The 17,234-nt window shown below is 45.7% G+C and overlaps 1 protein-coding gene across 1 annotated transcript in view; it reads left to right on the top strand.

Moving 5' to 3' along the window:
• Window positions 1–5,031: 5,031 nt before the first annotated feature.
• KLHL2 (kelch like family member 2) overlaps window positions 5,032–17,234 on the top strand; it is a 293,449-nt gene continuing 281,246 nt past the window's right edge. Inside the window, exon 1 of the mRNA XM_082272572.1 lies at window positions 5,032–5,293. Coding sequence (XP_082128698.1) covers window positions 5,187–5,293 — 107 coding nt within the window. The 5' untranslated portion in view covers window positions 5,032–5,186. The remainder of the gene's footprint in view (window positions 5,294–17,234) is intronic.

Consider the following 17,234-nt stretch of genomic DNA (forward strand, 5'->3'; position numbering starts at 1 on the left):
TGTGCATCCCCGGATCACAAGATAAACGTCTGTCCCCTAGTCAACAAAAAGAAGGGTGAGTGTTCACATGTCTCCCTAGGAGGATTGACAACTTCATTCACTAACCCCTACATTTCTGTTTTTTTGACATTACAGTGGGACCAGAACAGGATTACTACTAAGGCCATGATTGACACAGGATCTTGTGGAAATTATATGGATATATGTTTTGCTGCTTTAAATAAAATTCCTATTATTTCTAAACTCAAACCTGTCTCAGTAAGTCTTATTACCGGTGTTCCGTTATCCTCTGGTCCGATCACCGTTCAGACACAAGTAATTCTAGTCACTATTAACGAGTCTCATAGGGAGACTTCTACCTTCGATTTAATACCATCACCCCACTTTCCCATTGTGTTGGGACTTCCCTGGTTGCACACACACCAACCAACCATAGATTGGAAGAAACGGTCCTTGACCTTCCCTTCTTGTTATTGCGAGGAAACGTGTAACCTCCCGTTTTCCGGGAAGATTCTGTCTGTGGTGACAGATGAGATTGCACCACTATGTTATCAGGATCTTTCTGAGGTTTTTCTTGAGAAAAATGCTCAAGCATTACCTCCTCATCGAGACTATGATTGTAGCATTGATCTACTCCCAAATAGCAAATTGCCGTTCGGTCATGTTTATCCTCTTTCACAGGATGAACTTGCCCATCTCAAAACCTATTTGGATGAGAACTTGGAAAAAGGTTTTATTAGACCTTCCACTTCTTCCACAGCAGCAGGACTCTTTTTTGTTCACAATAAAGATTCAAGTCTCAGACCTATCATCGACTACAGGAAATTGAATGCTATCACAATAAAAGATCGCTATCCTCTACCGCTTATCCCTGAGCTCATTGAGCAGGTGCGTGGAGCTACCTATTTTTCAAAATTAGACCTGAAAGGAGCATACAATCTCATTCGAATCCGTGATGGACACGAGTGGAAGACTGCATTCAGAACTAGATACGGATTGTTCGAATATCTTGTGATGCCATTCGGCCTATGCAATGCCCCTGCAGTTTTCCAACGATTTATAAACAATATTTTTAAAGACTTACTAGATGTCTGTGTTGTGGTATATCTGGACGATATACTTATATATTCACGGACCCTGTCTGAACACATAAGACATGTAAGACTTGTATTATCGAGATTGCTTGCACATAATCTTTATGTGAAGCTGAAGAAATGCTTGTTCCATAAAGATGAGGTACTCTTTCTAGGCTACATCATATCCAAAACAGGAATCGAGATGGACATGAGTAAAATATCCTGCATTCAGGATTGGCCTACACCAACTACACGCAAGGCGCTACAGCGATTCCTGGGATTTTCAAATTTCTACAGGAAGTTCATAAAAAACTTTTCTGCTATTGTGAGACCCCTCACACAGCTCACTAGCATAAAAATACCATTTAAATGGTCAGAAGAAGCAAATAAGGCTTTCCACTTGTTAAAGACAAGGTTTACTTCCGCTCCCATATTACGCCATCCAGACCCATCCCTCCAATACATTCTGGAGGTAGATGCGTCAAACATGGCAGTAGGAGCAATACTCTCCCAACGACCTACCCACACTTCACCACTTCATCCAGTCGCTTTTTTTTCTAAATCCCTGAGCAGTCCCGAGATAAATTACCCCGTGGGTGAAAAGGAACTGCTTGCTATAAAATTGGCTCTGGAGAATTGGCGACATTTACTCGAAGGCACCCAACTACCAATAATTATATACACGGACCATAAAAACCTCCAATATCTTCAGACTAGCAAAACTCTCTCACATCGACAGGTACGATGGTCACTATTCTTTCTAAGGTTTAACTTCCTAGTGACCTACACACCTTTAGATAAGAACAAAAAGGCGGATGCACTATCACGACTAACTGAAGAAAACTACTTTGAAATCCCTTCCGTTCCTATAATACCTCACAAACGCATTATTGGAGTTGTCCGTTCCTTAAAGGAAGAGGTTCTGCATGGTATAAGTTTGGATTCACCCCCACCACAACTAAATACTGATGCAGAAGGCTTCCTCTACTACAACGACAAACTTTACATACCACCTACCCTACGCACCAAGATCTTGGAATTATCGCATGATGTGCCTATGGCAGGACATATGGGTATGACAAAGACTTTCAATTTGATTTCTCGACAATTCTGGTGGCCTGACATGAAAACATCTATACAAAAATTCGTCTCTTCATGCAATGTCTGTGCCAGGTCCAAAATTGACACTACGAGACCATCCGGTCTACTATGCAGTCTACCAATACCCCAAACTCCATGGGAGGTTTTGTCCTTGGACTTCATCGTAGAATTGCCTCCTTCCAAAGGATTTAATACCATCTTGGTGTCAGTGGACCATCTGACAAAGATGGCACATTTCATTGCTATTCGCAGACTACCTTCGCCCAAACAAACGGCAGAACTCCTGATGAAACATGTCTTCAGATTACATGGTATCCCAAAAACTCTTCTGTCTGACCGTGGATCCCAATTTATTTCTAAATTCTGGCAAGAACTATGTCACATACTACGGATTGAGCGGAAGCTCACTTCTCCTTACCATCCGCAGACCAACGGACAGACTGAAAGAGTCAACCAATGCATCGAGCAGTATTTACGTTGTTACACTTCTTACCAACAGGATGATTGGTTGGATCTTCTCCCCCTGGCAGAATTTGCCTACAACAACGCAACTCACAGTACAACCAAGCAGAGTCCGTTCTACTTGAACTATGGGTTCCATCCCTCTATTCTCCCTCCACGCATCCTTCCTTCAAATAACCCAGTAGCCTCAGACTATCTTACCCAAATAAAGGATTCTCTGGGTTTACTAAATACTACCATTGCACACGCTCACAGTCAACAAAAGAAGTACAGTACTATGATCTTCGTAGAAGACCTTCTCCACAGTATACTATCGGGGACCTCGTTTGGCTCTCAACAAAAAACTTGAGACTGAAGATCCCTAGCAAAAAGCTTGGACCTCTGTTCTTGGGACCTTTCCCAATCAAGAAACTTATTGGAAAAGCTGCAGTGCAGCTTACATTGCCAATGGACCTAAAAATCCATCCCATTTTCCATGTGTCGCTACTAAAACCCCATGTTCCGGACCAAGGAATAAGGCCTAATATTCCACCTCCCCCTCCTGTACAAGTTGAAGGTGGAGAAGAATACGAGATAAAAGAGATTCTGGATTCTCGTATCTACAGAAGAAGACTTCAGTACTTGGTTAGATGGAAGAACTATGGGCCCCAAGACGACACCTGGCTAAACACCTCTGACATACATGCCCTAGATTAATCCGCAATTTTCATGCGAGATACCCAGACAAACCAGCTCCAGAGGCCTTCAGGAGCAGACCTTAAGGGGGGGGGGGGTATTGTAATGTTCCGGTACCTTTGGTACCCTAAATTACACTTTCCACAAGTGTATGCGCCCCACCATTTACTTTTGGAAAGGTGCGCATACACCTTTAAGACTGGAGCTGTCATCACCCAGCGCCGGACTAGATGGCTATTTAAAGCGCCGGTTCTCACTCACATGTGTTCGTTCAAACACCCTTACCTGGATGCTAACCTTGCTTGAAGCTTCCATGCTTGCAAGCTTACCTCGCTGACGGAACCTCGCCGCGCTGATCCCTGTATCCCGCTACTGGATCATCCGCCTCTCCTGAACCACCCTTCGGCTGTATCGCTAATAGTGCTAAGTACCCCGCAGGGGAATTCTCTATAAACTTATACTAAGCTTACACTACCTAGCTCTGCATAGTAAAGACTGTTTATCACATCTGCATAACTAGATTGCTAGCTCTTGAGACTACTGCTACTTTTCTGCACTGGGTTGATCTCTTTTGTATGTCCACCTGCTATTCTGTCATCTGCTACCATACAACATTGCTAAACCTTCCTGCATCCATCTGCTACTGTCTCACCTTCAAGTGTCTATCACCTACCACCTCCACTCAACCTATCCCTCAACCTTCATCATTGTGTTACCACATACATAAAGTCATTCTAGGAACCAGCTTGCTAATTGTGTGTATTTACTGGCTGAAATAAGACCTTCCACACATGATGAGTCATTGAGGTTGGGAATGGTATCTCAGCATATCTCTTACATGACTACTGACGTGGAACTATTTCTGCAGCTGAAAATCCACACCATATAAGAAACGCAGGAGCGTTACAATCGGATAACAGTCGGATGGAAACGGACCACCTGTCTGTTTCCATCTGACCGCCCATAGGGGAGAGTGGGCTGTGTCCGTGTCTGCTCTGCATAGCGGACCTGTCATTCACCTGCTCAGCGGTGATCAGTAGAGAGATCCTCCGCTGAGCAGGTGGATTTGCCCCGTGTGAAAGGGGCCAGAACCTCCAAATACGGAAAGGCTTCTTCATAGTAAGAGCTGTGAAAATGTGGAATAGACTCCCTCGAAAACTGGTTTTGGCTAGCTCAGTAGATTGCTGTAAAAAAGAGCTGAATACATTCCTAAATGTAGAAAATAGAACTGGGTACTAATATTTATAGGTGATAACACCAGGGTTAGGTGATCCAGGGAGTATCCGATCGTCTCCTGGGGGATCAGGAAGGAATTTCTTTCCCCACTGGAGTGAATTGAATCATGTTTTATTGTTGTTGTTTTTTTTTTTTCATCCTCTGGATCAACTGTGGGTGTATGTGGAGGTTTTATATTATTCTTTTTCTTTCCTCTGTTGGTTGAACTAGATGGGCTCATGTCTTTTTTCACCCTAACTATGTACAGTGATTGTCAGCTTCCCCAGTGCTCCATGTATAAGAGATCACCGTGCCAGGCTGGACCATTATACAGTACAATGAAGATGATGCCTAGGAGGGTGGCATCTCCTGAGGAATGCAGAAAGTACATGTAGTCTGACTATGTTGGAGCACACTGTCTGCTCTGACTCATGTGAGCGGACATGGCAGTCTTCCACAAGCAGAGGGCGCTACTGCTTTCTCTAGCTCGGTCCTAATTGGCTCAGGAAAGGCGAGATCAGGATGTGGATCTAGGCTGGTAGTTGTGAGAGGTGAGCCGCTCATAGAGACACAGCTGGGGGAGGATCGCAGTGCTGGGCTCCGGAGGACTTATCTGTGGAGCGGACACAGCCGGGACACCAGCCGAGCAGACATGGAATGAGCGGGGAGTCAGTACAGGACTCCTCTCCGCCGGCCCGGGGAATGGTGCTGACATCTGCCCGAGGCTCTGCCAGCAGCATGGAGACGTCGCCTGTCACTACAGTGTAAGGAGCCCTGTGTATGGTGTGTGGATGTACTGTGCATGTATGCTGGGTACATGACCGGGGTGGGGGATGCTATTCTATGGGAGAGTCTGACATTTGTTGCAGTAATAGATGGAGATTACTTATGTTCATCCTTCCTATGGAAGCCTGCAGGGATCTAGGGATCTCCTCCTGGCACCCCCCCCCCCCGCAGCCTGTAGGGTTCACCCCCCCCCCGCAGTCTGTAGGGTTCACCCCCCCCCCCGCAGCCTGTAGGGTTCACCCCCCCCCGCAGCCTGTAGGGTTCACCCCCCCCCCCCCGCAGCCTGTAGGGTTCACCCCCCCCCGCAGCCTGTAGGGTTCACCCCCCCCCGCAGCCTGTAGGGTTCACCCCCCCCCCGCAGCCTGTAGGGTTCACCCCCCCCCCCCGCAGCCTGTAGGGTTCACCCCCCCCCCCCCGCAGCCTGTAGGGTTCACCCCCCCCCGCAGCCTGTAGGGTTCACCCCCCCGCAGCCTGTAGGGTTCACCCCCCCTCAGCCTGTAGGGTTCACCCCCCTCCCCCCGCAGCCTGTAGGGTTCACCCTCCCCCCCCCCCCCCCGCAGCCTGTAGGGTTCACCCCTCCCCACCCCCAAAGCCCCCTCCCCCCCGCAGCCTGTAGGGTTCACCCCTCCCCCCCCGCAACCTGTGGGGTTCCCCCCCTGGCAGCCTGTGGGGTTAATCAGGCCCCCCCCTGCAGCCTGTGGGGTTAATCAGACCCCCCCCCCCTGCAGCCTGTGGGGTTAATCAGACCCCCCCCCCCCCCCCGGCAGCCTGTGGGGTTAATTCCCCCCCCCCCCCCGGCAGCCTGTGGGATTAATAAGCCCCCCCCCCTGGCAGCCTGTGGGGTTCATCCCATTGAAGCATGTAGGGGTTGCCTTCTGAAAGCCTACAGGTGTTTGCTGCCTTGTAACTAATAAAGATTGCTCCCCTGTTAGCCTGTAGGGATTGCCCCTTCATAGTCTGTGGGAATGCAACGTTTTTTTTTTTTCAGTATTATATTATGATTCCATATTACACAGTGCTTTACGGAATACCTAGAATAGATCATTCACATGAGCATGGTGCACCCAGTGAAAGGGAGTGGAACAAGGATCTTCCATATCTGAAAAAACTTGCCTTTGTTTACTGAAGAGTCCAATGGAATAGAGAGATCTGTCATGAGAGAAATAATTAAAGTGGTTGTACACCTCAGACATGAAATAGGGAACAAAGCATATCCCTCTATAGTGTGTACTTGTCTCAATTAGGAGCACTAAGTGCCATTTCTGTTTGCTGCTTCGTTCCTCTGCTATCGGCATGAATCACTTCTGACAAGTTTTTCTGATGGCAATGGAAAAAAGGCGATGGAAGGGAGCTGCAGCACAAAGCCTGTGATTGAAACCCTTAGCTCTGTTTGTATGTGCTTTGTGAAGGGGGTGTGTCCCTTCTCACCAATCAGCTGTCAGAGCTCTCCTCACTGAGCTCTGCAGATTGTGACTTCAGCTCTCCACCCTCTTTTTTTTTTTTTTTTTTTTTTTTCTGACAGCTCATACAAGCTTTATAATTGCTACAATTGAAGAGAAGACTGCAGATAAATGGGTACAACTTCTGTAGGAGGATATGTTCCATCTGTGTCAGTACCTAGTCACTTCACTGGGTATATTTTTAAGGGTTTACAATTACTTTAAGCTGCCATTGCCGACTGCTGCTACTGAAAATGTAAGCTGCCTGGCTGTCTTGCTGATCCAGTGTCCTTGGGACTTACTGACCAAGAGCAACAACATAGATCTGAAGTTCTGACCAAGTGGCTGCATGCTTATGCATTTTTCAGTGTGTTTTCAGTTTTGCAGAAATGCATGATTACCTATGGGTCACCTTCACATCTATGCATTTTTTGGGGAAGGGTCAGGGACTCTTGTCTGCAGCAGGTTGCATTTTTGTTTCCAAGGACTTCAGTGGAAATTCAGCAGAAACGCATAAAAAATGCAGTGCTTGCATTTCTGCTGGTGTTTCTTGCATGACAACAGATCCCTCCCAAAAATGCATTAAAAATGCGTGTCAAAAAAATGCATCGGGAACATACCTCAACTGCAACCTGCATAAGTGTGAACCTAGCCTAAGGGAACAAGGTGGAGAGGCAGGGTGATGACTTTGCAGTCTCCACCTTGTTCAGAGAACATCACGTTGCATTCATTGAGAGAATGCAAAGTGTTTTAATAGTACCTGTGCCAAGCGAGTGACCTCCTGTGTTCAGTAAGCAACAGGGCCACCGCTCAGCATGGGAGCTGGAAGACAGCGGTATTCCCTGTAATAGTGGTGCTAATTGGGCTGAGGCAACACACGCAACACTGTCACACCACCCAGACTTGGAATCTTTGCTGAACACCCTGGAAATTGTGTTTTTTGTGCATATTAGTTTTTATCATGTGAGTAGAACCTGTACCCTGTAAGTGTAACAAAGCTTTTACTGGATTTATACTGTGGTTTCCTTCGCTTTGATTCCATGTGGATGTCTGTAATATATTGTCCTTAATGAGTTCATACAGCTTGGAGAGTGAGTCAGTCCGATATACTGCAACCAAGTGATGCAAACTGGATTGCTCCCTAAGCCTTCTTTCACAGGGAGCGGACCGTATTGTGATCCGCTCCGGCACTTTTTTTTTTTTTCACGGACACGGATGACACTAATGTCATCCGCTCCGTATGTCCGCATATCATCCCATCCATTTGCGAATGATATACGGACATAATGTATGTCTATGGGATTGCAGATGTCAGCGGATGACACCGCTGACATCCGATTTTGCATCCTTTCCGTTTTTTTAAACGGAAGAAAAATAGGGTTCTGTTCCGTTCCAAAAAACAGAACAGAACTGAAAGGATGAAAATCGGATGTCAGCGGATGGTCATCCGCTGACATCCGCAATCCCATTGACATTCATTATATCCGTATATCATCCCCAAACGGATGGGGTGATATACGAACATACGAGACGCCCGTGTGAAAGGGGCCTAAGTTTTTACAACAGGTGAATTGGACTTGTAGTGGAGTCATTCCAATCTGGTAAGATTACATTTTACCTATTGGTGACAGTTCACGTGGTGATTACAGTAATGGATTAGTATGACTGCCAATCAGCTCCATCCGTGGTTTTTGTCACCAAGGCACACACTTTGGACTCTAAAGTCTTCACAAATTCATATTTTCTTCACTTTCTATTAGGACTTTGTTGATTTTAGTATTTATTGTAACTGCTTTAGGCTTCTTTCACACGGTCCGCCTCCGCAGGCGGATCCGTGTTGCTCAGCGGGGATCGATCCGCGATCCCCGCTGAGCCGGGCGGATGACAGCTCCGTCTCCGCTTGCAGAGCGGAGAGGGAGGTGTCTCAGCACCCGCTGCCCTCTATGGGGGATCGGAGGAGAGCGGACCGCTTGTCCGCTCTCATCAGATCCGCTCCGCTCCGATTACTGAACGGATGGAAAAATAGGGTTTCCATCCGTCCAGATTTCAGCACAGGATCGGATGCGGATGGCAGCGGGTGTCAGCGGAGGTGACCTCCGCTGACACCCGCTGCCCCATAGAGCTGCATGGAGGATCCGATCAGATCCGCCTAAAAAACTGACAGGCGGATCTGATCGGACCGCCCGTGTGAAAGAGCCGTTAGTGTTTGTTTTATACTGTTGCATAGTTTTGTCTTGCTATTTAGTTGGCAGCAGCTGTTTTTTTTCTTTCCTCTACATGTGTTGACACCAGAGTGGTTTCTCTATTTTTTGTACTGTAATAGTGGTGTCCACTTCTTTTATTTCCCAGTTCCACGAGGATCCCACAGGTATCATACATACATACATACATACATACATACATACATACATACATGCATACATTCAAGGTGGACCTGGACTGTAACCATGTAAAAATTGCCATACATAGCTTTAAAGCGGAGTTCCGGCCTCGGGGGTCAATTTGAGCTAAAAATACCCCCGGGACCGTCAGGGCTAGTACATTCCACAATGGATAGCCTCTGAACTGTCCCGGGTCGCACTTACCTGTAAGAAGAAATACTTACCTTGAAAATTTCTTCTCCAGCGCTGCCATGTCAGGTGTGGGCAGCTGAAGCTGCAGCGTCCCTCTTCCGTGTCCTCGGGAGTCCCACAATGCACTGCACCTGCCCCGCTCGTCACTTCCAGTGCAGGCACGGCATCCCTGCACAGCTTCTGGGCATGCCCAGAAGCTGTTTAGCAGTGAATACCGCGCCTGCACCGGAAGTGATGGCGCGGGCCACGGCCGCAGAGGGAGCAAGTGGAAGGAAGGTGAGTATATTTTCTTCTATAATAAGGTAAGTGACCCAAAAAAAAATCGTCACTATCCATTTCTTTTTAACGTTCCCCTTAGCAAGCAGATGGCCCAAAATCGATTTTTATCGATTTTGAGGCCGGAACTCTGCTTTAACCCCTTTACGACTGCCCGCCGAAGATTTACTGCGGCAGGCAGGCACTCCTGGGCAAATCGACATAGCTCTATGTCGCTCGCTTTCAGTAGGCTATGGGGCCGGCGGCACGCTCCCACCCCCGCTCTTCAGCGGGGAAGCCTGTGCGTGTGTCAGGCAGCTCCGATTGCCGCCTGACACCAGCGATTTCTTCCCGCTGAGGGAGAAGGACGGTCGGCTGATGTAAACACAGCCGTCTGTCCTCCCGGCAATGATCACCGAGACCATGTGATCCTGCTATATAGGATCGCATGTCTGTGATAATTTCAGAAGCCCAACCCCCCCCCCCCCCACAGTTAGAATCACTCCCCTAGGCTTACATTTAACCCCTTGATCACCCATAGTGTTAACCCCTTCCCTGCCAGTGTCATTTTTACAGTAACAGTGCATATTTTAGCACTAATTACTGTAGTAATGTCACTGCTCCCCCCAAAAGTGTCAGAAATGTCAGTTAGGGGTCCGATCTGTCCGCCGCAATGTCGCAGTCCTGCAAAAAAATCGCAGATCGCCACCATTACTAGTAAAAAAAAAACAATAAAAATGACATAAATCTTTCCCGTAGTTAGTAGACGCAATAACTTTTGCGCAAACCAATCAAAATACCCTTATTGCGATTTTTTTTTTTTTTTTTTTTTTTTTTTTTTAACCAAAAATATGTAGCAGAAAACAAATTGGCCTAAAATGTTAGTTTGATTTTTAAATGTTTTTTTTTAGGGAATGTTATATAGCAGAATGTGAAATATATATTTCAAAATTGTCGCTCTTTTTTTTGTTTATAGCGGAAAAAATAAAAATCGCACAGGTGATCAAATACCACCGAAAGAAAGCTCTATTTGTGGGGAAAAAAGGACATTAATTTTATTGACTGCGCAATTGTCCGTTAAAGTAACGTAGTGCCGAATCCCAAAATAGGGCCTGCTTTCTCTGGGGGCCCCCCATGCGTGCTTGCTCCCGAGTCCAGCTGCTGCATCCTCTGCACATACAGTGCTCAGCATAAATGAGTACACCCTTTTGAAAAGTAAGACTTTAAAGTGGTTGTAAATTGTTTAAAAAAAAATAAAAATAGCAAACGTTATACTTACCTGCTCTGTGCAAGGATTTTGCACAGAGCAGCCCTGATCCTCCTCTTCTGGGGTGCCCCAGGGGCACTCCTGGCTCCTCCTCCTTCATCGGGTTCTTTCCATGGAGGCACACGTGTGTGCTTGCTCCCGAGTCCCGCTGCTGCGTCCATTGACACAGACAGCGAGACTCCGCCCCGCTCCCATGTCACTGTATTTGATTGACAGCAGCAGAAGCCAATGGCTCCCGTTGCCATCAATCTGTCAAGAGGAGAGAGACAGCAGCTGGAGCCACTGTACCCGTGCACATCACTGGCTCAGATAAGAAAAAGAAGGGGTCTGAGGGGGGGGATGCACAGAAGGTTTTTTACCTTAATGCATAGAATGTATTAGGGTGAAAAGCCTTGAGGCTTCACAATCACTTTAACGTGGTTGTAGGTTTTGACCACCAAGGGCAGTGAAGAAAGGGTGATGAGATAATGGCTCACTTCACACATTCTAAACCTTTCTGTACATATAAAATCTATACGTACAAACACACACTAATATAAAAAGCTAATTTCCTGCACAAATAATTAATAAGCTACGTTGCATCCACAATTCTAGGACTGGCAGTCACCTCCACTCTAAGTGCAGTTGGAAGGAACATACGTAGGCTGCCATTGTTAATTATTCTAAGCATAGTAGTTGCTTGGTTGTCTGTGGACTCAGGGCCGGTTTGCACTGATTGCTGAGCAGGAACATAGAAGCACGCATTTACCCTCAATGCATGGGAACGTGCTGCAGTCTGCAGATGTGCCCGGGGGCCATTCATTCTTAAAGGCACCTGGCCACATCTTTCAAATGTGGGTGCAAAGTGCACGGCAACGCATTGCAGTTTTAAAAGTTGCATCTGCTGTACTTTTTGCACCTTCGGCAGTCTATTGAAATTAATGGGCTGCGTAAAACTGGCAAAAAAAAAATCAGAGGCATGTGCGCTAAATTTCAAGTCTTGTTGTGAAGGCTCCTTTCACACGGGATATCCAATCAGGTCCTCCTGTCAGTTTTTCAGGTGGTCCTGATTGGACCTTGCAGTCTCCCCTATGGAGCTGACATAGCTCTGTGTCTGCTGACATATTACGCTATCCAATCCTGCCCGCAAAATCCCGATGGATGGTGGTCCTATTTTCCATCCACACACAGGCTGTCCGTTTCGATCAGATTTTCCCATAGAGGAGAGCGGGACTGTGTCCTTGTCCGCTCTGCACAGTGGAGTGAACAGGACCTGTATCCACCTGCTCTGTGGGGATCAGCGGAGCCATCCCCCGCTGAGCAAGCGGAATCCATTGCACAGAGGTGCCCATGTTACATAGTTTGTCAGGTTGAAAAAAGACACAAGTCCATCTAGCTCAACCAATAAAAAAAACAGTAAAGAAAACCCAACAATACAATCCTATACCTGCAGTTGATTCAGAGGAAGGAGAAAAAACCCCAGCAAAGCATGATCCAATTTGCTACAGCAGGGCAAAAAATACCTTCCTGATCCCCTGAGAGGCAATCGGATATTCCCTGGATCAACTTTACCTATAAATATTAGTACCCTTTTATATTATGTACACCTAGGAAAGAATCCAGGTCTTTTTTAAAGCAATCTAGTGAGCTGGCCAGAACCACCTCTGGAGGGAGTCTATTCCACATTTTCACAGCTCTTACGGTGAAGAAACCTTTCCGTATTTGGAGACGAAATTTGTTTTCTTCTAGATGTAAAGAGTGCCCCCTTGTCCTCTGTGTTGACCTTAAAGTGAACAACTCAACACCAAGTTCACTATATGGACCCCTTATGTATTTATACATGTTGATCATATTCCCCCCCCCCCCTTAATCTCCTCTTCTCAAGAGAGAATAAATTCAGTTCCTCTTATCTTTTCTCATAGCTGAGCCTCTTATCAGTTTGGTTGCCCTTCTCTGTACTTTCTCCAGTTCCCCAATATCCTTTTTACGAACTGGTGTCCAATACTGAACTGCATATTCCATGCCTCTGTTAATACAAGAAACCTCATTTGCCACATAGTTGACTGCGTTTATTTTATTTGTTGCGCTATGAACAAAAACGATAATTTTTAAAAAATAAAAAATTACTTACAACAATTTTTTACTTTCTTTCTAATAAGCGATTGATTTGTGCAAAAGTTGTAGCATCTACAAACTTTGGTAAATATACTGGAATTTTTTTTTTTTTTTTTTATACTCTTAAAGAGGAAATAAACCCTCCTCTGACACTTTTACCAATAGGTAAGCCTATGATAAGGCTTACCTATAGGTACTGTAAATATCTCCTAAACATGTACCGTTTAGGAGATATTTACCTTGCATGCAGCCAAAGACGTCACTGGCGCATGCGCTCTGAAAGAACGGCTGCTGGTGCAGTTTCTTCAGAGACCCGTGCCGTGACTGTCGGCTCCCGCGCGCGGGAGTGACGTCACCTCGGCTCCGGCCAATCAGATGGCCGGATGCCGCGATCCCGGAAGACGGGCGACTGTACATGTCGCCAGTCATAGAAAATTTTACAGGGTTTACAACCTCTTTAATGGCAGCTATCAGCAACTTATAATGGGACTGTGAAGTTGTGGTGGACAATCAGATACTAATGCTGGCAATACACATATGAAAAAACGTTCAAACTGGTTTTCAAATAACAATCTGCCGTGATAGCAAACGATTTTGCCATCATGCAACGACCGAATTTCGATCAATACATTTTTCAAAGGATGTAAATTAATTTGTTTTTCGTTTGCACTAGGCATATGTGACAAAACAAACAGTTCGGACAAGAAACACATTAACCTTTCAACTTATTGTTCGTTCAGCAGAAATTTTCCAAACTTGTCTTAATTTTTTCTGTCTCAAAAACGTCACCTGATTTATGTCCATCAACTGGCTGAAAAATGAACGCACTGTCCAAATGACAGATTTTCTAACAGTTTTTTGTCTAGTGTGTGGGCACCATTACTGACATTTTTGATACTTTGTGGGAACCAATGACACCTATACAGTGATCAGTGCTAAAAATATGCACTCACTGTACTAATGACACTGGCTTTGGAAGGGGTTAAACATCTAGGGCGATTAAAGGGTTAAGTGTGTGCCTAGCCAGCGTTATGTGTACACTGTGCTGCTTTCAACATATGTTCTGGTTTTTATTCCTTGCTGTGCAGGGAAACAAAATCTAGCATGTCCCCATTGACAGGACGGAGCTTTGCATAGTTTCAGACTTGTATAAAGTATTCAAAATTTCTACTTGAGTAAAAGTACAAGTGCTCGATCAAAAAGTGACTTGAGTAGAAGTGGAAGTGCTCGCAGAAAAAGTTACTTAAGTAGAAGTACTAAAGTATTCAACATTTTTTTTACTTAAAGAGGTTGTACACTCGTTCAAAAAAAATTTTTTTTTCTTACAACCTGCAAGAGAAAGACATAATGAGCTAGTATGCATCGCATACTAGCTCATTATGAAATACTTACCTTAGAACGAGCCCCCGCCGTGCCGCTCTCTTACCTGTATGACGAGCGACATGTTCAGTCGCCCGTCTTCCGGGATCGCGGCATCCGGCCATCTGATTGGCCGGAGCCGCGGTGACGTCACTCCCGCGCACGCGCACGGGAGCCGACGGGCACGGCACGGGGCTCTGAAGGAACGGAACGATCAGCCGTTCCTTCAGAGCGCATGCGCCAGTGACGTCACTGGCTGCATTAAAGGTAAATATCTCCTAAACGGTACATGTTTAGGAGATATTTACAGTACCTATAGGTAAGCCTTATCATAGGCTTACCTATAGGTACAACTTCCTGAGGAGGGTTTACTTCCTCTTTAAGTATTGCAAGTAGTTTTTTCAAAAAAAATGCTACTTAAGTACTAAAAGTAAAAAGTACCAGTAGTTTTGAAAAAAAATTTCTACTCAAGTACTGAAAGTAGAAGTACAAGTACTGTGTTATGTAGTTATTAACGAAAGAAGTCAAAAGTTTGAACATCATATTGTTTTTTATTATTTCAAATGATTTATTCAAATGATTAACCTGTGTTTGTTAGTAGTTTCTTGATGCACTTTAAGCGCTGTAGCACCATTTATTTGTTTGTTTCATATTTTCTTTTTATTGGAAAGATTTGGTATAGCAGCTTTTATTATACACAGCCTTTATTTTCGTTGCGCTGATTTACAAATGACATTATACACATTTTTTGAGCTTTATGCAACCTGCCATCTACTGTTCTGGCAGTGGTAATTTTTTTAAAAGTAACGAGTAACTATGCAGCACAAAAAAAAATACTTGAGTAGAAGTATCGAAATCATCGAAAAAATGTAGTGAAGTAGAAGTAGGAGAAAAAAATTCTACTCTAGGAAAGTACAGATACCGCATTTCGGTACTTAAGTACAGTACTTAAGTAGTTCTACTTCGTTACTATACATCTCTGCATAGTTTACATATGCAGAGCTTCGTCCATTGTTTCCTCGGCAATCAAGCGGGTGCCAGCAGCCACAAATCGGCTTCTGCTGTGACCACATGTGCGGTTGTGGCCCCTACCCAGAAGTGCATAATCGTGTATGTATGCATGTATGTATTATATGTATGTAGCACCCTACAGGTAGGTGCTAGGTAAATGTATAGTGGGCCTTGCCTGCCTAACAGCAGGGCTGTGATTTATTTAGCCAGGGTGTCAGGGCTTCCAGATGTGTCTGCTGAGGGGAGAAGTATCCCCACTGGCTCCTGTGAGGGGCTTCTTATAGGGCAGTGTGGGAAGCCCAATCAGGGGACGCATCCCAGCTTGTAACTGCCCAAGAAGGCAGATTATTCTGGGAGTGGGTATAGGTTTGGGGGAAGTGCGTGGCTCTGTGTCTTTGGCGGGAGCAGAGTCCCAGGAAGGAGAGTGCGGCTGTCTCTCCTCCTGTCTGAGGAAGGTGGATGTCTCGGGGGGGGGGGGGTCGCCTGAGTGTCCAGAGAGTGCTGAGTTGAGCTGAGGGGATCCAGTGTGCCGAGAGCCTGCTGAGAGAGAGAGAGGGGTCCAGTCCCAGGAAAGCCTACACAGGTCGTGAGTACTGAGGATTGCCCCTGGTGGTCTGCCTGAAGTTAGAGGGGACCACTCCGGAAGAGGTTCGGGGATCCAGTGTCAGCTAGCTGTAAAAGGGGTACCTAGGTTGAGGACCCTGAAGCTACAGAGGGGGGGTACCTAGTCAGTGGACCCTGAAGAGTTTGAGGTCAAGGGGGGGCACCTGCAGTTTGGGCCCTGAAGTGTACAGAGCGTGCCAATTACAGTGACGACTATACAGAGTTCTAATACATACTACCTCAAGCTGTGCCAGGTGGGGGGAAAGTATTCCGTGACTTTCACAGTACAACAGTGTCAGGAGTTCTTGGGGTCTTGAAGGGCTTGGATCTTCTGGACTATAAGTTGAGGATTCAGCACTTCTTCTGTTCTACATAATATTCTAAGTGTCAGTGAGCGTTGGCTGGCGTCAAGGAAGCGCCAACGGGCAAGTAATGTCCCAATTGTAATTAGTTCAAGCCTCAAGGAGTATCCCACTCATTCCCTTCTCGCATCCCCTTTATTCCAATAAAAACCACAAACAAAGATGCCGGAGTTGTCGCTGCTTCAGTTGTCACACCCACATGGGATGGAGAGATTACCGGTACTAATGGCAGACCCACATCAGGCCACAGGCCTGGAAACCTTGCTACATGTAATTCTGCACCGAGCGGCCGTCCTGTAGCTGTATAGCTCCAATAGGGCAGTTGTTAACTGGTTAATGAAGAAAAAAAAAAAAAAAGTTTAAACAACTGTAGTATCAGGCTGCAACATACCTTACTTAGTAAAAAGTAAAGGTGGTCGGAATATTTTCTGAATGCACTGTATACTACTCGTTTTCTATAAGAACACAATCAGTCCAGCGACAGGCAGCTGGAAAGGAAGTTTCAGTAAGATGAAGATAAACAGTATAATTTAGTAGGATATGCGTTCTCGCATATTTCATTACCAATGAGCGTGCTTACAGAAATGACCTTAAAATGACGTGTATAACGAGTTTCCTTGGTTCCTGACATTTGTTGCTGGTGGAAGTGATGCTTGTTCCAGGATGTGCCATGTGCTTCCTGTCTGCTAGAGTACATTAGGCATTCCTGGTTTGTGAGAAGGAAGACAAATGGCTTTTCCACAGTAGGAAAACCGATCTGTGTGCCCTTTAGAGAAGCATGTACAATTAGTTTAGAAATTCTTGGTCTGTGATTTGTTCTTCTAGGCACATGTCATCCCTGCTGTGCTGTAGAATCCGTCTATGATGTGGGGGCAGCTCGATGAGTGGCACAGTCTCTAGCAGCCTCGTGTTTCATCTTGGAAGCGGTTAATGCTTCTCTTAACAAACTAGACACA

This window comes from Pelophylax lessonae (genome assembly GCF_965119305.1).
Source record: "Pelophylax lessonae genome assembly, chromosome: 1".
Taxonomy (NCBI): domain Eukaryota; kingdom Metazoa; phylum Chordata; class Amphibia; order Anura; family Ranidae; genus Pelophylax; species Pelophylax lessonae.